General features: G+C 46.9%; 1 protein-coding gene across 1 annotated transcript in view; it reads left to right on the top strand.

Annotated features, from left to right (window-relative positions):
* Window positions 1-26671, top strand: part of LOC117050449 — a 140427-nt gene that overhangs the window by 88872 nt on the left and 24884 nt on the right. Inside the window, exon 5 of the mRNA XM_033156114.1 lies at window positions 720-794. Coding sequence (XP_033012005.1) covers window positions 720-794 — 75 coding nt within the window. The remainder of the gene's footprint in view (window positions 1-719; window positions 795-26671) is intronic.

Genomic DNA, 26671 nt, shown 5'->3' with positions numbered 1-26671 from the left:
AACTAAATCCAAAGGCGGCCAAAAACTAAGGGCCAAATAAAAGGATTTAAAGTGAAAACGAAAATGAAATAAAACAACGGAGACTGCAGTCTGATGGAAGAAGCCTACCGCTGCCCTGCGTGGTTGGTTTCGGTTTTGCTTTCCTTGCCACGCAACAATGATCACGCTTTCTCCACACCACAAACAGGGAGCGGCTACTATTTATTAGAAGAACAATCAACGTCATAGCAAGTACAACAACCAATGAAAGTTCTGTTACCGGGCTAGATTTTGGCGGGAAGAAGACTAACGACCGTTACTAGATTTGAAGTTGGAGCCTTTTTTTTACCCGCGTAGGGATCCAGGCAGTAAGTTGCCTGTCGGATCCCCTTTCTTACTTTCCTTCCAAGGCGGAAGGACACAGTAAAGCAAATATAAACAACCATAAATAATCATAAATAACCATAAATGCACCCGGTTAATTAATGCATTTACAAAACATATTCCCACATATTAGTTTCACCTTTTAAGTTGAATTACTGGAAGAAAAGAACCTTTCCACGATATTCTGATTTTTCGAGTTTCACCTGTATGAAATAGGTCGTCTGTTAATCTAACCTTAAAAGCACAGAGTGCGTGGATCTTTAAAAATGTGCCTTCTAGCAATTGGAGTAAACCTGAACCCTAAAAATATCCAGCTTACGTTATATAAGTGTGTTTCTCTCTCTCTCTCTCCTCAGAATAGATCAACATTCAACACAGATGTTCTAGTGCAGAGGGACGAGACTAAATCTGCCCCCTCTGGATGCTGCAAGGTATGGACCTGGGTGGAAAGCAATGTGTTGTTTTGGCATACGTGAGATCATGCCGGTGACTCTACGGCAAAAGGGTCATTCCATTGCATGCTCGGTGGTGCAGCCCATCGTGGTTTGTGGCCCATCGTGCCAGACTCTGCTCACCAGCCATGTTTTGTCTGTCCTCCCTCCATTTTTCAATCATTTCCTGTTGGAAATAAAAACTGGAGGTTGGATCAAGCTTCTTGGCAAAGATGGCATTCAGTTTGTGGGCCGCATGTTGTGCAGACGAGAACTGAATCGGCACGTAGATTTCTGAAATGTTTTCTTCTTTGTCACAATTGGGACTCAACAAAGAGCTTACGGGGCTGGGGGCTGTGTCACCCAATAAGAATACCCAGGGTCCCTTGCCTCGGTTTTGAAGGCTTTTAGCGAGGAATCAAAACATTTTACGGTGCACAGAGCAAGTCAGAGAATGGAGAAAGAAATTCAAGCAGCTGAAACTGGCACAGCCTCTTGCGACCGCCCTGTACGTTGCGTGTTGAGGTCCCCAAACCGCCCCTCAAATAAAACACACTTCACACCGGAATATAAGTTTAAGGTTTTTGGCATTATTTTGGCCACAACTTTATTGAATACAAAATAAGTGAGTGATTGCTTAGGCCAGTGTTTTTCAACCTTTTTTGGGCAAAGGCACACTTGTTTCATGAAAAAAATCACGAGGCACACCACCATTAGAAAATGTTGAAAAATTTAACTCTGTGCCTATATTGACTATATATAAAGTAATTTTTCAATTTTTCCCACGGCACACCAGGCAACATCTCGCGGCACACTAGTGTGCCGCGGAACAGTGGTTGAAAAACACTGGCTTAGGCATTGGTTCAGACTATCTGTCCCTCTGGGGACAGAACTGACATCCACCTGCCTGTGGAGTCAGTATAGGGCAGTGGTGGCGAACCTATGGCACGCGCGCCAGATTTGGCACGCAGAACCCTCACTGCTGGCACGCGCACCATCGGCCCATCCGTGCTGTTGTTGTTGTTTTTCCCCCAGGCTTGCGCCCGCTGTTGAAACCTTGAACTTTTTTTTTTTTTTTTTTGCTAGTCGCTGGAGATTGTGTTCGGCGATTGATCTGTTTTTCAATTTGCTGCGCCAGTAGTTGTTTCTGATTGGGCATAACAGCGTTCGTTTTTTTAACCCTTATTGTGCTGTGTGTGTGTATTTTTTTGGCGCTTTGGCAGACGACGATGTCGGCGCTGCATGTTAATTCCAGCGAAGGTATTATTTGTCATTTATTTCTGTTCTCCCCCCCCCCCCCAAAAAGCTCAGCAGCTTTTGTGCGACCCCCCCCCCCCCAAAAAGCTCCAAAACTTTGGTCGGCAGCTCCCCCAAAAAAGCTCAACAAGTTTGGGCACTTTGTGATAAATAAGTGGTTTTTGGTTTACAGTTTGGGCACTCGGTCTCTAAAAGGTTCGCCACCACTGGTGAGGGGAAAACACTTTGGGGAGAGAGTGTGCGCCCGTTCTCCCCTAATGCTCCCAGGGGCTCTTGCATGGGCCCTGGCCCCCGACCAGGGGATATAGACAAGCATGGTGAGCCCCTGGATTCCTTTAACAGAATTTTCCTTGCAGCAGCAGCATTGAAGGGGCAACCACAGCCAACCTGCCCCTTCGCAGCATAGGAGGGGCAGCCACAGCCAACTCTGCCCCTCCTAAACCAATTTATAACCAATGCCTAACCGCCAACCTTACAAGTTGTGACTAATTGCTACGCAGTAGGCGAAAACCAAATGGCACCAGCCAATCAGCCAAATGGAAAAATTCCTACCAGGCCCCTGCCCCAAAAGCAGACGACCCCATGACAGGCATAGCAAGGTCAATGCAGAGGCCTAATAACAGGGAGGGAGGGCGGGTGATCCGATGCACGGATCCAGGAGAGCTCCCACGCTGCATGCAGGGTCATTTATAGGCTCTGGGCTGTCCATCAACAAGTTGCAACATATGAATCTCCCCAATGACACCCAGAGCCCAGTCATAGTTGAGGCCATCCAGACTAACCCGCCCAGCAACAGAGGGGTGACTTGTTAGCCCCCACCGCAACACGTGCTCTCCATGAAGGAGAACACGCTTTGTATTATCACTATTCCCATTGGACAGACTGAGCTTGGGAAAGTGCGAGCACACACTGTGCTTGGTATTCTGAATATATATATATATATATATATATATATATATATATATATATATATATATATATCCAAGTGCCAGGCCTCTGTTCCTCTGTGCAGCAAAGGCAAACAAAAGACAGCAACAAAATGTAATAAAAAGGATTGCTGCTTGTTCCAGCAAGACTCAAAATTTGCAAAAAGGATTTTGGAGCACAGTAAGAGTCGGTTTGAGTTGCCAAATTGCAGCCTTGCCTTTCAGGTTAAGTGTGTGTTGCTAGAACATAGGCTCTCGGAGGCAATGTGTGTTTTGAGCACCGAACATCCCAGGACTTCGACTCGAGGGGGCGGGAAATTGTTGGTTATCTTCCTTGGGGCATTTTCTACTCCTGGACTCGTAAGCAGCTGTCATCATGCACTTAGCCAAGCCAAGCCAAGCCAATTTAAGCCGCTGCTCTCTGCTCTAGCACTCTTCATTATTATTATTTTTTAAAAAATACTTCCTGGGAAAGGAAGGGTGGGTGGCTTTTCCATCCTGACGTGAATGGAAGATCCTAGGCGGTCTGCATCGCTTTGAAATCAACTGGGGCTGCACATCATCCAAGCATGTCCCCGAGAGGGACGCGGGTGGCTCTGTGGTCTAAACCACTGAGCCTCTCAGGCTTGCCGATTGGGAGGTTGGCGGTTCGAATCCCCGCGACGGGGCGAGCTCCCGTTGCTCTGTCCCTGCTCCTGCCAACCTAGCAGTTCGAAAGCACGCCACTGCAAGTAGATAAATAGGTCCCGCTCCGGCGGGAAGGTAAATGGCATTTCTGTGCGCTCTGGCTTCCGTCGCGGTGTTCTGTTCCGCCAGAAGCGGGTTTAGTCATGCTGGCCACATGACTTGGGAAGCTGTCTGCGGACAAACGTTGGCTCCCTTTGCCTGAAGCGAGATGAGCACCGCACCCCATAGTCGCCTTTGACTGGACTTAACCTTCCAGGGGTCCTTTACATGTCCCCGAGAGTCACTGAATTAGGACAGTCTTGTGATGAACAATAGCAATTTTCAGTGAGCAGATGTACCCTGCCTGCTCTTAATGCTGTAGACTGATAAATGATTTAGACTCCGTAATGAGGCGAGCGTATTGAAGGGATCTGTAATGAACGGAAGGAAAGGAGCCCAGTCAGGAATGAGAGGGCGTATTGGTAGGTGCTTCAGTTCTTCCTGGGTTTCAGTTCCCTTGCAGAGAGAGAAAGGGACACAGGAAGATGCATTATACATAATCAGGCCATTGGTGGTCCCTTTGGCTTAGTGTTGTCTACACCAGGGTTTCCCAAACTTGGGTCTTAGCTGACACATCTAAAGAGAACAGCCTTTACCAAAGGTGTCATGGGCTTTGAGGACACTCGAACTCAAGACGCAAGGGAGAAACTGTTATGAAACGTCCCGGGGGGGGGCAAGTTGTGAGACTGACCCCCAGGTAGGGACGAAGCCTGCGTGCCCTCCTGGCTACTCGAGACCAGGGGCACATTGATAATATGCGATTGCTCTCCAGCGTGAAGAACAACACACACAAACCATTAAGGCTAAAAACTACTTTATTGCAGATAAATGCAGAATATGTCTCTGCTAGCCAGCTCAGATAGTCAGAGCTGTGCAAAATACGTCCAGCATCTCTTGAGCCAGAACTGAAAGTAAAATACAATAGTACAGTACAAAACATCACGTGTGTGAGAAAGCTGGAAGGACTAGTGGCTTTCCTACAGGATGAAAACAGACACATTCATGTGAGCCTCGCTGCTGCAGCTTTCGCAGCTCGGCTTGTAATAATATCACAACAGAAACATGCTAAGAGGAAGGCACGCTTGGCAAATCCACACCGTGATCAACTCCCGCCCGGAAACCAATGTCCCCACCGTGGAGGGACGTGTGGATCCAGAATTGGCCTCCGCAGTCACTTACGGAATGATTGTTAAAACTGTGTTTATGGAAGACAGTCTTATTGGCTATGAGTGATCGCCAAAGAAGAAGAACAAGAAGAAGACGACACAACTTAGTTCTTTTTAATTTCTGTTACGAGGTGCATTGGAATCGTCCAAGTGGCTTTTTGTCATGTCACTCCTTAGAAAGTTTATTTCAGGAAAAGCAAAATAAAATAAAAAATTCCTTCCAGTAGCACCTTAGAGACCAACTAAGTTTGTTCTTGGTATGAGCTTTCGTGTGCATGCACACTTCGTCAGATACGAAGTGTATCTGAAATACCAGATTCCTTCAGGTATTTCAGGAAAATCATTCTGCATTTGAACAAGGCTTGTTGGCTTGATGCATAGCTGTCAACTTTTTCCTTTTTTTAAGGGAAATTCCCTTATTCCTAATAGGATTCCTCGCAAGAAAAGGGAAAAATTGAGTTATGTTGATGACAGATTCCTGCTTCTTTCCTTTCCTTTCCTTTCCTTTCCAAAAAAGGAAGAGAAATTAAAATTTCAACCACTTGGCTAGTTGATTTAATTTATGAACAGGAGCTAAAGTCCTGGGGCCATGAGGTAAAACCATTTGCTCTGGATGACGTCCAGTTGTCGATATGGCCATTGAGGTTTATTCTGCAAGACAGGTGCAAGTTCCTTAACAACTTCATTATTCTCTGCCAAGGCCGCCAATGGGATTTTCTGAGCCAAATTCGGCTGGTTTTTTAAAAAATAAAAATGAATGTGTACATATATACAGATATTTCGAACTATAAAACTATAACTACAAACTAAAAGCTAAACTAAAAACTATAACTGACTCAAAATGGCGACAGAGGCAGCAGCCTAGTCAAGGCCTCCTGCCTTTACAGTCATAACTCGGGTTACGGCCGCTTCAGGTGGCGCATTTTTGGGTTGTGCACCGCGCAGAACCCGGAAGTACCGGAACGGGTTACTTCCGGGTTTCGGCGGTCACACATGCGCAGAAGCTCTAAATCACGCTTTGCGCATGCGCAGAAGTACTGACACGGTGCTGCGGGTTACGAACGCGCCTCCCGCACGGATCGCGTTCGCAACCCGAGCGTCCACTGTAATTAGGTTTTTAAGTCGTTTTAGCCATTCTTTCATCCTAATTGTTTTATTAACTGCTTAATGGTTGCCTTATCATTTCGTCCACTTCTGTTTTTTTTAGTTTATCGGTTTAGTGTTTTATTGTTATATGGCTCAACTCGACTTAGCCTAACAATGGCCTAATGAAGATTGATTGTAGTCTCTGTGACTAATTTGCAAGTTTTCTCCTACTGACTTTAAAAAAGGGGGGGGGCTGGATTGACCTGATAAAACTGCGAATTTTATTTGACGGAACCCCTTTTATGGGATTTGTATATAAATTTTCCCTCAGCTCTTTTTGCTGGCCCATGTAGGACGAGCATGGATAGTTTGTCCCGGTGAATATTTGACGTTATATGGAAAAGCTTGAGAGAGACATTGTACTACCTTTGAAAATCTTTAATAAAAATATTTTTTAAAAAAAGATTAAAAAAAAAACATTTTACGTTTCCCCCCCTTTTGGCTTTGATCTATAGGCTACCACAAGGCTGCATTTTAAGCTGCATTTTAAAACTTACATTTTAATCATCTGTTTTTTGTTGTTGTTTTTTTAAAAATGTTTTTACTGTATTTATATGGTTTATAAAGCGTATCAGCGAAGGTAGTTTCTCTATCTCCAGATTTGTTCCTAACTCCCCCCCCCCCCCGGGTCTGTTTTTGGAAACTCTTCTCTTTCGCGAGGGATTCTGGGAAACTGTCCACAACATGCGCTAGGGTTCACACTGTGCAGTAGACACTATCCTAATATTGGCCTTGGCTCCGCGTTTCAAACCACAAAAGGCAAACGTCCCTGCAGAAGCTGGCCAGGTGCTCGGGTTGTCTCCTCGTGCTCTGAAGCGGTGCCAAAAGATAAGCTTCGGAAACGCTGTGTTTGCTCATTTTGCATGGCTGGGGGAATGAAAGGCCACTTAATGCGATGCCTTCCGCAATATAAACATCTGAGGCTCTGTAAAGGAAATGTTTCTCCGTTTCTGTCAGCGCCACTTCGATGCAACCGGCAGAGTCACGAAGATAGCCTGGCATCTTTGACACCCCGTCCCCCATCCCCTGCTTCCCCAAGGTGAAATGAAATAGGGTGCTTTGATGGGTTACTGCCTAAAGAGCATCTGCTTGGAGACACCCTGAAATGGCACCCTTGATAACTCAGTCCTAGGTCTTGCCTCCATGCATGCGGGGATTCGGTGCTGGAGCTTCCCGTGCGTGAGTCTAAGCTACCCACACACGAGATACCAGTTGCCGGGGATAAGCGGCCAGCGTTCCGCGTGCGTATGGGCACGGGCGCCGGCCAAGCCTCAATATCTGAAGGTTCGTGAGTAAGACGGAAATGACTCCGAAGGTGCGTGAGTAAGTGGATGCCTCGAAACTAAATGGATGCCTCGAATCTGAATGGATGCCTCGAAACTGTACTTGGAACTACTTGTGACCTCCTGTGCTATCACTTAAAGTAAAGGAAACTAAACCAAGGGCAAAGTTAAAGCATTGAATGAAAAACCCCTGTCGTTTTCTAAAATTAAATGAAAAACCTATTCCCCAATAAAGACAGACACCAACGTTTCTTTTATGGCTTTGGCTGACCCGCATAGGCTTCTACACTTTGCTGTTCCTAGCCCTATGCTAAGTTTTCCCTAGACTCTCAGTCCCTACACCGCCAAATCTTCCGCGATGCTAAACTAAATAAAACTACACCGATAAATCTTCCGCAATCTAACCCTATGCTAGGTCTAAAAGCCTAACTAAAACCTTAACCGAAAGATCTTCCGCGAGCTAGACCCTAACTAAAATAAAACTCAGCCAACCCTCAGCCCAAAGACCCTTAAACTAAACTTAACCCAACTGAAAGAACTAAAGAAGAACGCAACTGAGATGACTAAGATCCTAAAGGAACTGACCTGCCTAAGCGGGGAGCCTCAGCCTTTTATTGAGAACCAGGTATGACATCACGATCAATATATTAACCAATAAAACCACTGTTGCTGCCCCCAAAAAAGGCGGGAAGCAGAATAAACGTCCATTGATAACTTTGAAAACCTCTGGAACTACAATTTTAGGCGGAGTAATCCCAATGGCAAAATGCCTCCGCTCAAAGTGAAAGTGAAAGCAAGAGTCAGTGGCAAGGTGCTCACTGACTCCAAAACGGAAGGATACGAAAAGTGGTGCATAATAACCATTAAAATAAACAAATAACCGCGGATCATTAACGGATCCACGAAGTGTATTCCCACACATGCATAGGCTTATTGAGAGCCTTTTTAGGATACTGCGGATTGCCTCCATCAGCAGTTTGCAGTCTAGTGCATTTAGTACCGTTAGTTTCCTGCGAGATGCACTTTGTGGATTTTCCAACAAACCACGCAACGTTTAGTGAAATCGCCAAGGCTGGGAACCCGAGTCTCTGGAGGAGATGAGATAAAAGCAAATGGCATGGGCTGCCAAGGCAAAAGAAAGAAAAGAAAACACACTTTATACCAGTTGCGACGACAGCAAAATTTGAGTGGGGGCTTACTTCACGGTAACTGGCTGCCTGGAACATGAGGCTCAGTAGAGTGGGTGGCATTTGCCAACCAAGCTTCGCTGTGAAATTAATGCAAAATTACTGCATTCCAGTATGCATTGTAAGTACCTTATTTTATTGAAACCGAGGCCCGGTTTGAACTATGCATTTAACAGTATCGTATCATCAGAAACAGTCCTGGCTTCCCTCAAGGAATTCTGGGAAATGGAGGGTCAATTTACACAGGCTTTGGCCTAAATGCCGAAGCTTGTCGATAGAGGGGAGAGATAAAAGATCTGGCTCCCCCCCCCCCCCGGCTCCCCCTGGCCAATAAGTTTTCCCATCCCTGCCAGAAGAAAAACCTTGGTTTCAGCTTTGGGTTAGGCAGGGGAAAAGCCTGATTTTGCTAAGCTAAACCGTGGCATGGCTCAATTGAGGGGAACGACCAGGAGGATGGAAGCAGCCATGACCTCCTCTTGAGAGGCCTTCATGCTCAAGTGTTCATGGTTTTGCTTAATGAGAGACGCAGACCAGGCCTTTGAATTGCACCCCGTACACACAGACCAAGTTTCGTTTGGATATCTTACTGCTCAAGGGAGAAGCATTGCGTATCGAGGACCTCAAGCCACACCCCCCCCCAATGAATTGACGCAGGAGACATAATTTTTGTTTGGGTTTTTGGCAATAATTTAAGCCACCACTTTATTTAAATACAAATTCGGTGAGTGGTTGCGTAGGCATTGGTTCAGACTACTGTCCTACCGGGACAGAGGCTGGCCTAGAACCAGCGATTGGGAAATTGCAACTGAGGAGAGTTAAGGAGCTGGGGTCAAAGCTACCCTCTCCCCAGAGGTCCCGGGGACTCGGCTATGGCCCTAACCCCTACCGGGGGTTCGGACAAAGCATAAGAGTCGCCGGATTCCTTTAACGGAATTCCCAGCATCATCATGATTCTGGTTGGGTACCGCCCAATCCAGCAATCCACACAGGAACCAATGCCTAACCGCCAACCTTACAAGTTGCTACTGCAGTAGGCGAAAACCAAATGGCAACAGCCAGATGGAAAAATTCCTACTGGGCTTCTGCCCCAAAAGCAGACGACCCCATGACAGGCAGTTGCAAGGTCAAGCTGGGCTGTCCATCACAAATTGCTACATCTAGCTTTGCCCAGCAACACCTCTTGACCCTATTGCAGCTAAAGCCGGCTGCCGGCCCCACCCCCATAGGACAGGGAAGTGTCTTGCCAGGTCCCGACCGCAACACGTGCTCTTACTCAAGGTAGAACCCGATTTACAAAGGAGAATGCCCTGAGAGGGACGGACAGTTTAAATCCACTGCTTGGCCCCAAATGGAGCGCCTGTAGCTAACAAGCCTTGTGATGTTTATGATGTGCTAGGTTTGTCTGGACCAAAATCCGAATGGCACTTAGATAATGCCTGCATATATTCATTTGTGGGGAGTTTTTTTTTTTTGGGGGGGGGGAGATGTGAACAGTGAAAACTGTATGCTCACGATAGACCCTTCCTTTTTCATGGAGGTGGCTGGGCGCCACCGAAAACAGAGGGCATTCTTGTTTCATAGGATCCAAATGAAAATGTTTGTCTCTGCTGTTCGTAAGGGGTTCATTTCACTGGACACACACACACACACAGAGACACTCTTCCTAGTTCAGCTGTTCCTGAAAAAGTCATAACTAGATATTGATGTCCTCTAGGCAGGCTTACAAATCTGCAGAGTCTCCTCCTTTTCAATTAGGGAACACAGAATGCTGTTTTCTACTGAGTCAGGCCACCAACACACCAACTCAGTATTATGCTCAGCAGCTCTACATGGTCTTTCTCAACCCTATTCAAAACAATAAAATAAAAAATTCCTTCCAGTAGCACCTTAGAGACCGACTAAGTTTGTTCTTGGTATGAGCTTTCGTGTGCATGCACACTTCTTCATGCACACTTTCTCAACCCTACTTAGAGATGTGGTCTACAGGTTTTCCACACCTATCAGCTGATCCCCCATTCCCACCACCCTTCTGAGTAATACCCCTCCCCACTCCCTCACTATATTTTAGGGTCTGGTGACTTCAGTGTATCTGAAGAAGTGTGCATGCACATGAAAGCTCATACCAAGAACTAACTTAGTTGGTCTCTAAGGTGCTACTGGAAGGAATTTTTTATTTTTATTTTGTTTCTACTTAGAGATGCTGAGGGTTGAATCCAGGACTAAGCTCCGCGTGTGGGGCATGCGCCAACCGAACTACAGCCCTTCCCGTATTGTATGTGGTGGGTGGCAGTTCTAAGCTGCAACTCTTCTAGTGATTTTAAATTGATTTGATTTAAATCAATTCCACCCTGGGCAAGGCCCTTTGTAAAGAGGTACCTCCCTTTTAGATCTGTGGTAATTGACAAGGAGCGGGCCCTGTGTCAACAACAACCCGAGTGACTTTGGCTGCGCCGCAGCTCAAGAAAACCAGGAATGACAGAATGGTGTCTGGACAAAGCCCAGCCGGAGGCTCCGCAAGTTGGATCTGGCGCACCTTGCCCCGTTTGGCATGCCGGTTGATGGCTGCGGGCAACCCCTCAGCACCACCATAAAAAGGAAGTACAGCGGTACCTTGGTTCTCGAACTTAATCCATTCCGGAAGTCGGTTCCAAAACCAAAGCGTTCCAAAACCAAGGCGCGCTTTCCCATAGAAAGTAATGCGAAATGGATGAATCCGTTCCAGACTTTTAAAAACAACCCCTAAAACAGCAATCTAACGTGAATTTTGCTATCTAACGAGGCTATTCATCCATGAAATGAGAGCAATAAACAATGGTTACTGCGGTCACACAGTCATTCAATCAGCAGCCGAACTGGGTTCCACGCAGTCACAAAGGTAAAAGTCGCAAAAACGAAAATGCAAAATAAATGGCAAAAACAGACAGAGCTCAGGTTACGTTCTTAGTTTGCACCATCCAGAAGACTGGAGGTGAATAACAATACATTTAATATTCTACTGAGCACCTGAAAAGGAATACTCTGCCCGCAGAACATCCTATTCCCTACCTAACAGAAGCCAGAAATAATTAAACAAGATTTTCACCACTACCCACATTGGGTATTGTTTTTGCTTGCTATTATGTTGTGTTTTTTTATATCCTAAACCGTCCTGTAAACTTAAAAATGAAACTAAAAACTAAATAAAATTTGCACATACTGTACTTGATCGGATGAAAGTAAACATAAATATCACTAGCAAAGCTTGGAAGGGAGACTCAGCATAGCCTTTCTGCTAATACACTAATTATTTGCATGCAGGGAGTTGTTACTATTTCCACCTGCAGCCTGAACTTAAGAATGTAAGAGGAGCCCGGCTGGATCAGACCAAAGGCCTCTCTTGGGGAGGCAGTGTGGTGTAGTGGTTAGTGTTGGGCTAGGACCTGGGAGACCAGGCTTAAAATCCCCACTCAGCCATGAAGTTCACTGGGTGACACTGAGCCAGTCACTCACTATCAGCCTAACCTTCCTCGGACGGTTGTTTGGGGGATTAAATGAGGAGGTGGAGAACCATGTACACCATCTTGAACTCATTGGAGAGAGAAAATGGGGGGAGCAATGCAATCCATATCTATTCTAGCATCTTTTCCCCACAATGGCCAAACAGATACCAATGGGAAGTCCACAAGCTAGGACTGGGTGACATATCGATATATCATCCAAAACCAGTTCGTAGTCCATATTGTGATATTGGTTTTATAATTTTTGACCTTTGGCCACCTCATGAGAAGAGAAGACTCCCTGGAAAAGACCCTGATGTTGGGGAAGATGGAGGGCACAAGGAGAAGGGGACGACAGAGGATGAGATCGTTGGACAGTGTTGCATGTCAAGGACCCGATCCCTCCCCCAGAGAAATAAGACACAAGACACCATATGTAAGGTTCAAATGGGCAAATAAATGGCCACGACTGTATTGGTTACGGATGTTGAGCGGTATTGGCTTAGGCATTGGATCAGCCGACTATATCAGACTCCAGTACGTCGTGCTGGCAGTCCGGGAAGGGTTAACCACGATGGATGAGCCCCTGCTGCTGCACATCAGCTAGGGACTCACCCTGCGATCACCGGCCTGGGGCGTGCCTGGGGCCCTCACCTTCCACGGCTCCGGACAGTGGCCACGCCCCACCGAACTCCTTTATCGAAGTACCCTTCAGCCTTTTGGGGGGAGGTGATGGCCAAACCTCCCCCACCACCTTTCCAACCTACCCTAAGATCCAATGCCTAATCCACCAAACCAAAATTGTGACGAATTGCTACGAGGTAGGCGAAAACCACCAGGCGGAGCCAATTTGCCAAGTGGGAAAATTCCTACCAGGCCCCTCAACGGCGACCAACCGTAGTCCATAGCAGCGTCAAATCCTGCCTAAACTAAAGGGAGGGTGGGCCGGGGAAATGCGTCGAAGGGAGCAGGAAGGGCAAGAGGCCGAGCCCTGGAAGCATCCTGCTTAAATGCAGCAGGCACGCCCAAAGCCACCGTGCCAGTTGGCCGGTCGCCCAGGCACCGCACCCAGGGCTCGGCCAATTAGTGCCAGGGGATGACCCCATCCCCTGAGTACGTGCAGGGCTCGTGTTGCCTGCCTGCAACTCCCCCTCCTTCCTATGAGTGGAAGGGGCATTCTCGAAGCGACTGGCATGAGTTTGGCCAAACTGCGGGAGGCAGTGGAGGATAGGGGTGCCTGGCGTGCTCTGGTCCATGGGGTCACGAAGAGTCGGACACGACTGAACAACAACAACAATTTTTGACCTGGCAATGTATCTCGAGTCATTGTGTGTGTGTGAGCATGCGCTATGCAAAAATCACGATGTGAGAAAAACAGTGCCTCTACGTAGCTCCAATGTTATTTCAGACACTGTGATCTATCATGACATTTAGCGGGTTATATACAGTGGTACCTCTAGTTGCGGACACGGTCTGTTCCGGGGTGCCGTTCGCACCCCCGAAAAGTCCGAAACTAGAGCGGCGCTTCTGCGCATGTGCGCACAACGAAACTCAGAAGTATACAACTCCGGGTTTGCCGCGTTCGCAAGCCGAAAAGACGCAACGTGAACCTAACACAACACGAGGTACGAGCGTATTGTGATGTCTTAAGCTTACTCTCAATGAAATTATATGAACCCCGTTTAAAGTTGGTGGCTGTGACCGTGTCTTTTGCAAGCGAATGCCTTTGCTTAATGCCTGATTCTGCCAGTTGTGCAAACAGAATAACATTTGGAGTTGTGCTCTCTCTTTTTGGTGCGTTCCACTTCGTTACTGGCCTTACTGTTCCCTCCCCCCCCTTTTTTTTTACATTATGCTTTCGCTTGCTGTTTTTGATGTCATTGGCGGTGGAGACTGGAAACCTCATACCAGCCTGTACTTAAATAGGATACAGTGCTTAATTAATACCCTGATTAATTTTTTATGATTAATTGTTCTCTAATCTTCTGCTGGGCTTATTCTTTCCACACACTTTCACTCCGAGCCAAGGTGATGGATCATCTTGTCAAGGTTGAGGTAGCGCCGAATTGATTAAAATCTACTTCACTGTGCATCTCTTTAACAAGGGCAGAAATTTCCTGCCTGTTTTTTTTATTTAAAATTTAAGCGAATCCCAGTTTTTTGTAATGAATGAGGCCGGGTGTTGTCATTTTAAAGCGACTGTGGCAGGGCCTGCCTCCCTCAGGGTTGGTGCACGAAGAGGCAGAAACTGGCGAGCAAGGAAAATGGTAAAAAATTGTAGAATTGTAGAGTTGGAAGGGACCCCCGAGGGTCATCTAGTCCAGCCCCATTCAATGTGGGCACCTCAACTAAAATATCCATAACAGATGGCTCACCTGGAATACTGTGTCCAGTTCTGGGCACCACAGTTCAAGAAGGATACTGACAAGCTGGAACGTGTCCAGAAGAGGGCAACCAAAATGGTCAAAGGCCTGGAAACGATGCCTTATGAGGAACAGCTTAGGGAGCTGGGTATGTTTAGCCTGGAGAAGAGAAGGTTAAGGGGTGATATGATAGCCATGTTCAAATATATAAAAGGATGTCATATAGAGGAGGGTGAAAGGTTGTTTTGTGCTGCTCCAGAGAAGCGGACACAGGGCAATGGATTCAAACTACAGGAAAGAAGATTCCACCTAAACATTAGGAAGAACTTCCTGACAGTGAGAGCTGTTCAGCAGTGGAATTTGCTACCAAGGAGTGTGGTGGAGTCTCCTTCTTTGGAGGTCTTTAAGCAGAGGCTTGACAGCCATCTGTCAGGAATGCTTTGATGGTGTTTCCTGCTTGGCAGGGGGTTGGACTGGATGGCCCTTGTGGTCTCTTCCAACTCTATGATTCTATGATTCTATCCAGCCTCTGCATCGGACCACAGGAAAGATCTATCTGATTGCAACATTCCGTCACACTCTAGTGTGACCAACAAGATGCTAAAACATCAGGCACATGCTCCACAGCAACTGGTAGTAAGACTGCCCTTGTTCTGTGTTGAGATGAAAGTGCAGACAGGCACTCTGCGCTTTCCAGAAACAAAGACCTTTTCGTTTTTGACATGCTTTTCCCAGCTGGGTGAAAACGTGGTTTGTCTTCGGTATTAATTTTGCATTGTTTTTAAACCCATCTTTCACTTGCTTTTCTCGTACTGCCTTAACAACTATTTGCCCTTGCATTTATGGTGGACTTGGAGGGCCATCATGAGAAATAAGTAAAAAGCTATGTATTCACTGATGATGGTTGATACATTAGCAAGTTTTAATTCTGAATGGTTGGTGTTCACCACCCCAGTGCACCCCTTCACTTCCTTCCATCAAAGTGGATCCATGTCACTTTGGGTAAACATGAAACACCAGTTTTGGGTGACATTCCCTGACCTTAAACATGCTGAACCTCACTAAGAAGATCTTAGCATCCAAAGAGAAACTGCAAGGTACGGTACATTCGAAGGCACTCATACTACAGTGGCACCTCTGGTTACGTACTTAATTCGTTCTGGAGGTCCGTTCTTAACCTGAAACTGTTCTTAACCTGAAGCACCACTTTAGCTAAAGGGACGTCCCGCTGCCGCCGCGCCGCCAGAGCACGATTTCTGTTCTTATCCTGAAGCAAAGTTCTTAACCTGAAGCGTTATTTCTGGAAACAAAATAGAAAATTCTTTCCAGTAGCACCTTAGAGACCAACTGAGTTTGTTCTTGGTATGAGTTTTCGTGTGCATGCACACTTCTTCAGATACACTGAAACAGAAGTCACCAGATCCTTAAATATAGTGAGGGAGTGGGGAGGGGTATTACTCAGAGGGTGGTGGGAATGGGTGATCAGCTGATAGGTGTGGAAAACCTGTTGACGACTCTTAACGGCTGCAATTAGTCTTACAGGGAAAGGCAAGGGGTGAGATGGCTAAAGATAGCTTTGTTATGTATAATGAGATAAGAATCCAATGTCTTTGTTCAGACCAGGTTTCTCCATGGTTTTAAGTTTGGTGATTAGTTGCAATTCAGCCACTTCTCTTTCCAGTCTATTTCTGAAATTTCTTTGTATTAAGACAGCTACTTTGAGATCTTTTATAGAATGTCCTGGGAGATTGAAGTGTTCTCCTACTGGTTTCTCTGTCTTGTGATTCCTGATATCAGATTTATGTCCATTTATCCTTTGGCGTAGGGTTTGGCCTGTTTGTACAATATAGAGAGCTGAAGGGCACTGTTGGCATTTGATTGCATACACAATGTTGGAAGATGAGCAATTAAATAGTCCTGAGATGGTATGTTTGATGTTGTTGGTACCAGTAATGGTGTTGTCTGGGTTTATGTGGCAGCAAAGTTGGCATCTGGGTTTATTGCAGGCTCTGGTACCAGTGTCCATGTTGAGTCCTGTTGTTTCTGGGTTAGCGGAGTCTGTAACCTGAAGCGTATGTAACCCGAGGTACCACTGTACCTGGTTTCAGGTAGCTCAGGTTCGTGCTTTTGCACTTCATTTACGCCTCCCAAAAATTGAAGATCACAGATGGGAGGGTATCTGGACCCCACTCAAAACCATCTCTGTTCGCTTAGAGGCCCTCGATCAAGGTTACCCTCCGATGGGCACTGGATGCCAGTCAGGCTGGCAAAAATTAACCCCTCCCTTTCCCCTTTATGTTGGAAGGGCTGGGGAAAGCTTGGCTCATTTGTTCATGTTTGGTGTGAATGCCCTTACCTTAAAAACTTTGGGAATAGAGCATTCTCCATTACATCCGCAATTCTCCCCCTTTCTCCAAATCCGGCCTTAGCCCTGTTATCTTCAGACATGGACTTAGGCTCCGCTCCACCCTGCACCTCAGCGAACTAGTAGGCTTCTTACCAACCGCATCACAATTGGTGATAGCTCAGTGATGGAAGACCAAGACTGAAATCAGTGGCGTATCAAGGGTGGGGCTTAGGGGGCGGTGCACCCCGGGTTCCAGGGGAGGGGGGGTGAAACTCCCAGGCCCCTCCCGCCACTCCCTGCCACCCCATCCGTGCTGCTCCCGCGGCAACCAAGCAAACCGCCGAGCGAGCAGCAGCTTGTGGGGCTGCCCCGTCAGTAAAGCAGCACGGACGGGGCAGGCCACAAGCTGCCGGTGGCCTGCCCGGTCGCCGTGGGAGCAACAGTGCGGGGCCAGATGCACTGCGCATGCCCAGAAATTCCGGGCATGCGCAGTGCATTCAAGTCGGCGCCGCTGCTCCCGGACGGGGCAGCCCCACGCCCCGCCGCCCACTCAGCGGGTCACCCAGCCGCCACGGGAACAGCGGTGGCAGGCCGGATGGGCTGAGCATGCGCGACATTTCCGCACATGCGTAGCCCCCGACGTGCGTCGCGGCGTCAAGACGCCCCGCCCCCAGGGGGGTGCCTACGCACCGCTGCCCTCGGTGGCATGGAGGCTTCCTCCGCCACTGACTGAAATAAGGTATTAGCAATATGCAACTCTTTGCTCTGCACACTATCCATCTGTCATGGCAGATGTTCTGTCAGTGAAAGTGATAAGCATGGTGTGTGTTTATACATGCACTTTATTCCATCCTTACCCTCAACGTGTGTAAATAAGCCATCAGAAATTAAAAGAGCACTGTGCCTTAGGTGACTGAAAAGTTTTGTCTCGGGTCCGAGCCTCAGGAGACTTTGGGCCTACAAGACCTGCTTCACATTTGTATAAGACTTACAAAGAGCATGCTGGTGCTGCGCAAATTAAACCCAATAAACACAAGTCCCAATCATGCCGCAAGAGCCCACAAGGCAATCTGGTCATGTGGTTCTTGGCCAATGGGCCTTCTCCCCGCTAGATGCTTTGCGGATGTTATCTGTAGCGCTTGGAGGTGAGGGTTGGATATGGTACAGGAGCACCCAGTGGGTGAGATGACAGTGACCCCCCTGCTTCTTTTAGGATGCCCGCCAGTCCTGTTATTGGACCACAACTCCCACCATGAGCAAAGGATCTGTCGGTCATAGTGGAACACAAGCTTAACGTGAGCCAACAGTGTGATGCAGCAGCAACAAAAAGCTAACGCTATTCTAGGCTGCATCAACAGAAGTGCTGTCTCCTATTTGTTTGCTTGCTTTTCTAGGCAGAGGGGAAGAATTTGCATTTTTCTTCCTCCTCGGAAATGCAATCAGTTACGGACTCTGTGGCATTCAGACATTTGATTGATTGAGTGAGTGGGAAATATGGTGGGATAAAAGTGTTGGGTTTAAAATTATACCTGAGCCGGTCCGATGTCAGTACTGTCTGTTTAAGAAATAGAAGATACAGGTGCCGGTGTTTTGTTCTTAATTGGCTGAAGCGTAGGCATTACTCTGAGTATATAAGGCTCTGTTGCAAAGAAGAAGAGAAGAAGAGTTTGGATTTGATATCCCGCTTTATCACTACCCGAAGGAGTCTCAAAGCGGCTAACACTCTCCTTTCCCTTCCTCCCCCACAACAAACACTCTGAGGTGAGTGGGGCTGAGAGACTTCAAAGAAGTGGGACTAGCCCAACGTCACCCAGCAGCTGCAGGTGGAAGAGCGGAGACGCGAACCCGGTTCCCCAGATTACAAGTCTACCGCTCTTAACCACTACACCACACTGGCATTTAGTGCTCCTAGCTTTGGGAGTTGTGGGGAATGTTGGAGGCTGGGAGTATGGGAGTGAGAGTTTTTTGTGTGTTTTTTTATAAAGTATGTTTGTATTTAGTTTAACAGAGTCTCTGGAAGAAGGCTAGAAACTAGCAGGGAGTTCTTACTTTGTTTACGTAAATTAAACTCTAGTTTAGAAAAGCCTTTTTTTCTTTACTCCTGGTGCCTGCTTTAGCATTTAATCTTTAACTCGTACTTTAATGGGCCACTGTTAAGTGGGGTGTAAGTTCTTCTTCTGCACCTTTTGTTCAGTACCCAGTTATTTTCATTCAATAAAAAGCCCAGCTGCCACATCTCCTTTTCTGGGGGAAATCTAAAGCGATAACGATGGCTAGCGATTTGGATGGCTTTAAAAAGAGGATTAGACAAAATCATGGAGGAGGAGGAGAGGGCTGTCAGTGGCGTAGCTGTCAACTTTTCCCTTTTCTTGCGAGGAATCCTATTCGGAATAAGGGAATTTCCCTTTAAAAAGGGGGAAAGTTGACAAGTATGGGACTCAGTGGCTGCTAGCCACAATGGCTATATTCCACCTCCACTGTGAGACCAGGACGCTGGTCTAGATGGGTGTTTGTCCTGATTTAGCACGATTCTCCTTATGCTCTTACGATAACAGCTTAGACAGGTTGACGTACAGTATTTTGGAATTTTCCCCTTTCTGGGTGGTTGAAAGAGGCAGGAAAGGGGAGATGAGCTCATCCCATGTTTTTCAAACTCCACTCAGAGATAAGAACCTGCAGAATTTCCCGGACTTGTGTTTCACCACAGCTGCCATTTGATGTGAAGATGAAATTGCGCAAGGGAGGGAGTCGAGGAGCTTTTGAACCACACTTTCCCCTCGATTGGCATTAGCAAACACTTGCTTCCAGCTTTTAAGAATGTCGACTCAGCCTTTAATTGGTCTCCCGTTCCAAGATCTGAACCAAGCAACGTTTAAGCAGTGAAGAAGTACCCTTACGTTACTGGCCACTTAACACATGCCTTGCTTGTGTAATCCTGGCAAAATGCTGATAATCATGATAAGTGTGTGTGTGTGTGTGTGTGTGGAGGAAGAGCTTGTATATTGCAGTGATGTTTCTCAGTGAACAGAGCAGATACCAAAGGTGGATCTAGACACAGGGGGGAAAACCGCTTATCAATTAGTCAGAAATTAGATGGTTATAACAAAAGAAAAAAATCTCTTTGGAAAACAATGTTTTGAAATTTCCTGCTCTCTTGCGCCATCTACTGTTGCATGTTTATAGCGCATTCATATCACTGTTTCTTTGCTAGTGTAGCTGAGTCCCAATACTCTCTTCCCTGGATTTCAAAGAAAGGTGACTCCAGACTTGAGCCTGGCCCTACCTGATGTGATTTATTAGACTTGTATGTCGTTTTATACTACCGGCGCGGGGGGGGAGCCTTGATGCAATTTACAATGTGTATAATGCAGTAAAACAACTAGGGCTTGCCGATATCTGCTTCCCAACATCGTAATATATTGCCAGCTAAACTTCGTGATATTACAATGCCAGAAAAGAGACGGAGAGGAAGAAGCTGCCAGTTAGGGGAAATTTAAAGAATAAACATAAATACTACTAATAATAAACCTCACACACAAACTGTGCTTTAAAACGAACAGTAGATGGATAGATTTTTCTTCCCGTTTCTGGTTCCACCAAAAGCTTTCTGACTCCATCACCAAACCTCTTCTTTCCTCCGCTCCCTGGGCCTTGCCCAGATCCATGTATTTTTTATTTCTAGAGCTGACAAGTCAACCTGGCAAAAGAGCCTTGGAAAATACTGCCTGAGAAAACACGGTTGCTTCCGCTAAACCAGAGCAGGTGGCTCAGTCGTATGCAACCGAAAACACAGCCCAGTGTCATCAGTTGATAAAGGCTGGAGGGTTTGTTTTTCTGCTAAGTAATTGTTTGCTTTATTGCTACTTACACATTCATTTCAATAGGCCATAAACCACAAACTGCAGTACCCACACTTTCTGAGCCTCTGACATGCATCAAGTTGACAACCTCTCTGGTTTAAGCATCGGCGTACAAGATGGGGCTATAAATCCAGACTATTATTATAGCCAATCTTAAGATTTATTTATAATTAATGCCGGGGACCTTCCACCATAATGCCAATTAATGATTTTCTTTAAAGGCGACGGAGAGATGGTTTGTTTTTGCAGTGATTTCTCCAGCAGCACAAAGCCGATTCAAGCACTGTTAAAAAGCAAGAGAGAGAGAAAAAGAGAGCAGTTAGTTTGTTTGTTAAGGACCAATTGGCATTTGCAGCAGGAGAAAAGAGGGGTCTCCAGTTGCTGCCCAATAACATTGCTAAGGCCGGTGTTGGTTTCTGTTACTCTGTTTCGGGGGCGCCTGCTATCAGTGGGCTATTTCTGTGACTTAAGCTGCACACCGAATGTGTGCTAAAGCATTGGATGGGCATATTCTGCTCTGCTAGCTGGCATAAGCACGATGTGCCAAACAGCTGAAGGCTTATCTCGGATGGGCAATTTCTGGATATATTTTCTGGTAATTCCAGACTGCTGCTGGAGAAGCACCCATGCAAGGTGCCTTTTCCAGATCTACATCCCCACCGGCATTCGAAATCTGCCAGCTGCATTTTGCCCCTGGCTATCAGCCACTTTTGAATAAGTGAAGATGCCCAGGTGCCAGGATGGCAGCTGACGTCTCCGTCATCTGGAGGTGCATGCCAGGGGGTCCTTTGATCTGGACTGTTTTCACACACTAGCAACACACCCTGTAGAATTATTATCCATTGTTTTCTTATCGGCACAATCAGAATGAATTTCAGGTACCCCAAAGTCATGCTGAAAAATACAACTTTCAAGCCGCCTGGCTCAAAAATGGCAACCAGGCGTTCTGTTTTGGCGACTGTAACCCTGGTTGGAGGAGCCACTTGGTGCCTAGGTTATATAACGTGAGTTTCCAACACTGCAGTGCAATTCTGGACTTCATCAACAGGAGTATAGCATCTAGATCAAGGGAAGTAATAGTACCACTGTATTCCGCTCTGGTCAGACCTCACCTGGAATACTGTGTCCAGTTCTGGGCACCACAGTTCAAGAAGGATACTGACAAGCTGGAATGTGTCCAGAGGAGGGCAACCAAAATGGTCAAAGGCCTGGAAACGATGCCTTATGAGGAACGGCTTAGGGAGCTGGGTATGTTTAGCCTGGAGAAGAGAAGGTCAAGGGGTGATATGATAGCCATGCTCAAATATACAAAAGGATGTCATATAGAGGAGGGAGAAAGGTTGTTTTCTGCTGCTCCAGAGAAGCGGACACAAGGCAGTGGATTCAAACTACAAGAAAGAAGATTCCGCCTAAACATTAGGAAGAACTTCCTGACAGTAAGAGCTGTTGGACAGTGGAATTTGCTGCCAAGGAGTGTGGTGGAGTCTCCTTCTTTGGAGGTCTTTAAGCGGAGGCTTGACAGCCATCTGTCAGGAATGCTTTGATGGTGTTTCCTGCTTGGCAGGGGGTTGGACTGGATGGCCCTTGTGGTCTCTTCCAACTCTATGATTCTATGATCACCAACACCTGAGGCTCCTATCAATCCTGTAGCAGGGTGTGTGGAGAATTACAGGCAAACCACTGTCTGTAACATGAGCCCTGGAAGACATGGCCCTTGCTTCTAGGTAGCTCATTTCCACCTGCCTGGGAGGGCGGGGCCCTGGCTTTCTCTGTCTACAAAGGCTGCTCCTGTGTCGCTCAGCTTAGTGTGCATCCATGTGTGTGTTGGGATCTTGCTTTTGGGAAAACTTTAGAGAAAGAGGAGTTTCTGCTAGAGGATGCCCCAGGTGGGAGCAAAGAGGCGAGCTTGTCCGCGCTAAGCCATTGTTTGTGAGTGTCGGTAGGTTGGGTGGCTCTGCGGTTTGAAAACGTGAGCATGTTTTCTGCTGCTCTTAGGCTGATTGAGATCAATAACCCTCCAGCTCTTTCCGCTGCCTTGCTGTAACGCTGCTGCTTTGATAGACTTTGGACTGAATTGTCTGGACGATTGCATCTTTCTATCTTTATACATCTCCCGCCACTGATACCTTTGCAAGTTAGGGTGGATTTGTGCGTGTGCATGATTGGGACACATGAAGCTGTTTGCTACCTTTGTGGTCCATCTCACTCAGTACAGTGGTACCCCGGGTTAAGAACTTAATTCGTTCTGGAGGTCCGTTCTTAACCTGAAACTGTTCTTAACCTGAGGTACCACTTTAGCTAATGGGGCCTGCCGCTGCGCCGCGGCCGTGCAATTTCTGTTCTCACCCTGAAGCAAAGTTCTTAACCCGAGGTACAATTTCTGGGTTAGCGGAGTCTGTAACCTGAAGCGTCTGTAACCCGAGGTACCACTGTATTGTCTACACTGACTGGCAGCAGCTCTGCTGGGCTTCAGAGGGATGTCGGGGATTGAACCGGGGACTTTCAGCATTCAGCGCAGATGCTTCGCCAGTGAGCTTGCCCTACGGCATTCCTTTCATCACAGTTAGGGGTCTTTTGCTTGCAATGTTTCGTTAGCTTGCAAATTCTGCATTGTGTAGTGATAGTCACAGGCAAATGTTGTCGTTTCCGTTGTATCTCTGCACTGATTATTTGTTTGCAGTTCTCGTGATCCCCTGTCAGCATAATTTGGAAATGTGGCATGCAGATAGAGTTGTCTGTGCTGGTGATACTGGGGTGATAAAGGCTGGCCTCTCGTACAAGAACGTTGGGTTGTATTCAATGAAATCTTTCCACAAACACGACGGGATTTCCTCCTCTTCCTCCTTTCCCCGCTACCACCTAAAAATCTTCTCCGGAGGGTCAGGGGATCCCCCAGAGTGGATTTAGCAGAGCGCGGGAGGAAGCCGAAGTTCCCTTGCACCCGGCAGAAGTCATTCTGTCTGTGCGGTAATTTAGTTGCATACAACCCATCGTAAAGGTAGCTGCGGTAATGACTGTGGAGCTCACCAAGTGCATAAAAATTAAGTGCAATGAAATTATATAGGTTCCCGTTGACCTGCGTGCCAGAAGAGCGAAATAATGCATACAGAACCTGATCCGAGCTGGCCCCTCTCCTATTTTGCCAACCATCTTGTTCATCGAGTGCCGGGACAATTGTCCATTCAGATCTCGCCACCGCGCTTGCTTTTTAGCAGGTCTCCCCTGCCTGCTTTCATGCCATGCCTGGCGACGGTGCCAAAGGAGACACAAGAGACTTGGCAAAAGGGCAACTCGGCAGCCTTCCCCCGTTGCCAGACAAACATCCCACCCAACCGCACATGCTGGGGATTCTGTTCCTCTGGCTGCCGAGGCTCAAAACGTAAGAGCCTTCCAGCAGTAAATAAAGGAGGGGAGGGAAACGGCTTATGCATGGGAGACATCCGAGAATGCCATGTCAACGTCTTCGGAAGAAATAGCTGCTGCTTCTTTTTAAATCCCCCAGAGGGGTTGAGAAGGTGAATGATTTTAAGCGGGACCAAAAGGGAGGGGATCAAAAAAGCAAGTCAGATGGGATGGGTGGATGGTGTGTGTGTGTGTGTGTGTGTGTGTGTGTGTGTGTTTCTCTCTCTCTCTGATTAGGAACTGGAGCAGCAGGTCAGGGCCACCCTATTATTCCCTAAAGCTATTGCGCATGTATATGTGTATGTGTATGTGTATGTGTATATATATAGAGAGAGAGAGAGAGGATGCGGGTGGCGCTGTGGGTTAAACCACAGAGCCTAGGGCTTGCTGATCAGAAGGTCGGTGGTTCGAATCCCCGCGATGGGGTGAGCTCCCATTGCTCGGTCGCAGCTCCTGCCCACCTAGCAGTTCGAAAGCACGTCAAAGTGCAAGTAGATAAATAGGTACCGCTCCGGCGGGAAGGTAAACGGCGCTTCCATGCACTGCTCTGGTTCGCCAGAAGCGGCTTTGTCTTGCTGGCCACAGGACCCGGAAGCTGTACGCCAGCTCCCTCGGCCATTAACGCGAGATGAGCGCCGCAACCCCAGAGTCGGACACGACTGGACCTAATGGTCTGGGGTCCCTTTACCTGTGTGTGTGTAATATCTATCTATCTATCTGTCTGTCTGTCTGTCTGTCTGTCTGTCTCCAATACGGATACTGACTGATACACAACTCCCCACTTAAGAAGGCTTCTTTAAAGAGTAATGTCTTCAGCAGATGCTGAAAATACAATGAAGATGGTGTCTATCTGATGGGGAAAGGATACATTTCCTGTAGGGGTGTTTTGCCCTGAACACATGAATTTCTGTTTCCTTAAACTCCAGTCCTTTGTATGTCACTGCTGTGTGAGGCTTGTTGAGTTGCATCTATTTAATGATGGCCACCATCTATTGTTGTTGTTGTTGTTGTTGTTGTTGTTGTTGTTGTTGTTGTTGTTGTTATATTTGTACCCCCACCCATCTGACTGGGTTGCCTCAGCCACCCTGAGCAGCTCCCCCCAAAATATTAAAAACACAATAAAACATAAACCAATTTTAAAAAACCCCCTGTACAGGGCTGCCTGCAGATGTCTTCTAAAAGTGTGTAGCTATTTATCTACTTGACCTCTGATGGGAGGGTGTTCCACAGGGAGAGCGCCACTACCAAGAAGGCCCTCTGCCTTACTTATTTATCACATTGCTTTATCTTCTATGTTGTGAGGTAGGTTAGGCTAAGAGATGGTGACTGGCTCAAGGTCACCCAGAGAGCTTCATGGCTGAGTTGAGAGGGATTCGAACTCGGCTCTCCCTGGCCTTAGTCCAACACTCCAAGCCATTAAGCCACACTTTACGAATTCATGTCCTACTGGACTTGGTGGGCCATTGACCTCATCCATCGGGCTCACCTTACGTTCTTACAGCACTCAGTCATGTCCATTAGTTTCAGTGGGTCTACTCTAAGCAGAATTAGCTTTGGATTCAACCCATTGTCACAGGATGGGCAGCCGGAGGTGATAACCAGGTTAGACATCCAATTTCAAAAGGCATCAAAAATTAAAACAGGGCTATTTAAACTTTTTATATGGCTTTTCATGGTACAGTTTTATGTTGTAAACCGCTCTTTTTCCAAATGAATAGCGGTATATAAATAGAGAACACATTGTGAGTCATAACACTAAGTGGAATGTCCCGTGTTCTGCCTTGCGGGTTAGCCCAGTTGGTTAGAGCATGGTGATGATAATGCCAAGCTTCATGGGTTTGATCCCCGCATGGGTGCATATTCCTGCGGGTGGCGCTGTGGTCTAAACCACTGAGCCTCTTGGGCTTGCCGATCAGAAGGTTGGCGGTTCAAATCCCCGTGACGGGGTGAGCTCCCGTTGCTCTGTCCCAGCTCCTGCCAACCTAGCAGTTCGAAATCACACCAGTGCAAGTAGATAAATAGGTACCACTGCGGCGGGAAGGTAAATGGCCTTTCCGTGCACTCTGGTTTCCGTCACGGTGCCCCATTCTGCCAGAAGTGGTTTAGTCCTGTTCGCCACATGACCCGGAAAGCTGTCTGTGGACGAATGTCGGCTCCCTTGGCCTGAAAGCAAGATGAGCACCGCAAGCCCATAATCGCCTTTGAGTGGACTTCACCTTTACCTTTTTTACCTTGCACATTCCTGTGTTGCATGGGGTTGGACTAGATGACCCATGGGGTCCCTTCCAACTCTAGGATTCTATCATTCTAAATGAGAGGGGCAGTGTACCTCAGGATACCAGGTGATGGAGACGAGAACCAGGAGAGAGCTGTTGCCTTCTGTGCCCTTCTGCTTGTGGGTCTCCTCAACGTGTTTGGTTCTGCCACTTTGCGATGCAGGATGGTGGACTAGAGATAAATCTTCAGTCTGCTCTGCGCCTTTAAAAAAAATATTTTATTGAACAAATTTAAACAAAACATATTATCAATCAATATAACCAATTACACACACACCCCATCCCTCCCTCTCCCAACCTCCAAAGACTTCCCTCAGCAACCCTCTCTGGTTTGTTTATACATATTATACTCTGCATGTTGTAAAATTGTACATATCATTGCCTTATCTGTCATTTGTTCTACTAATAAATTTGTGGGTGTTTATTCCAAACCTGCCAAGGAGTCCAAATCCTTTTGTTGTT

This window comes from Lacerta agilis, chromosome 7 (genome assembly GCF_009819535.1).
Source record: "Lacerta agilis isolate rLacAgi1 chromosome 7, rLacAgi1.pri, whole genome shotgun sequence".
NCBI lineage: Eukaryota > Metazoa > Chordata > Lepidosauria > Squamata > Lacertidae > Lacerta > Lacerta agilis.
This window is presented reverse-complemented; position numbering and strand designations above follow the sequence as displayed.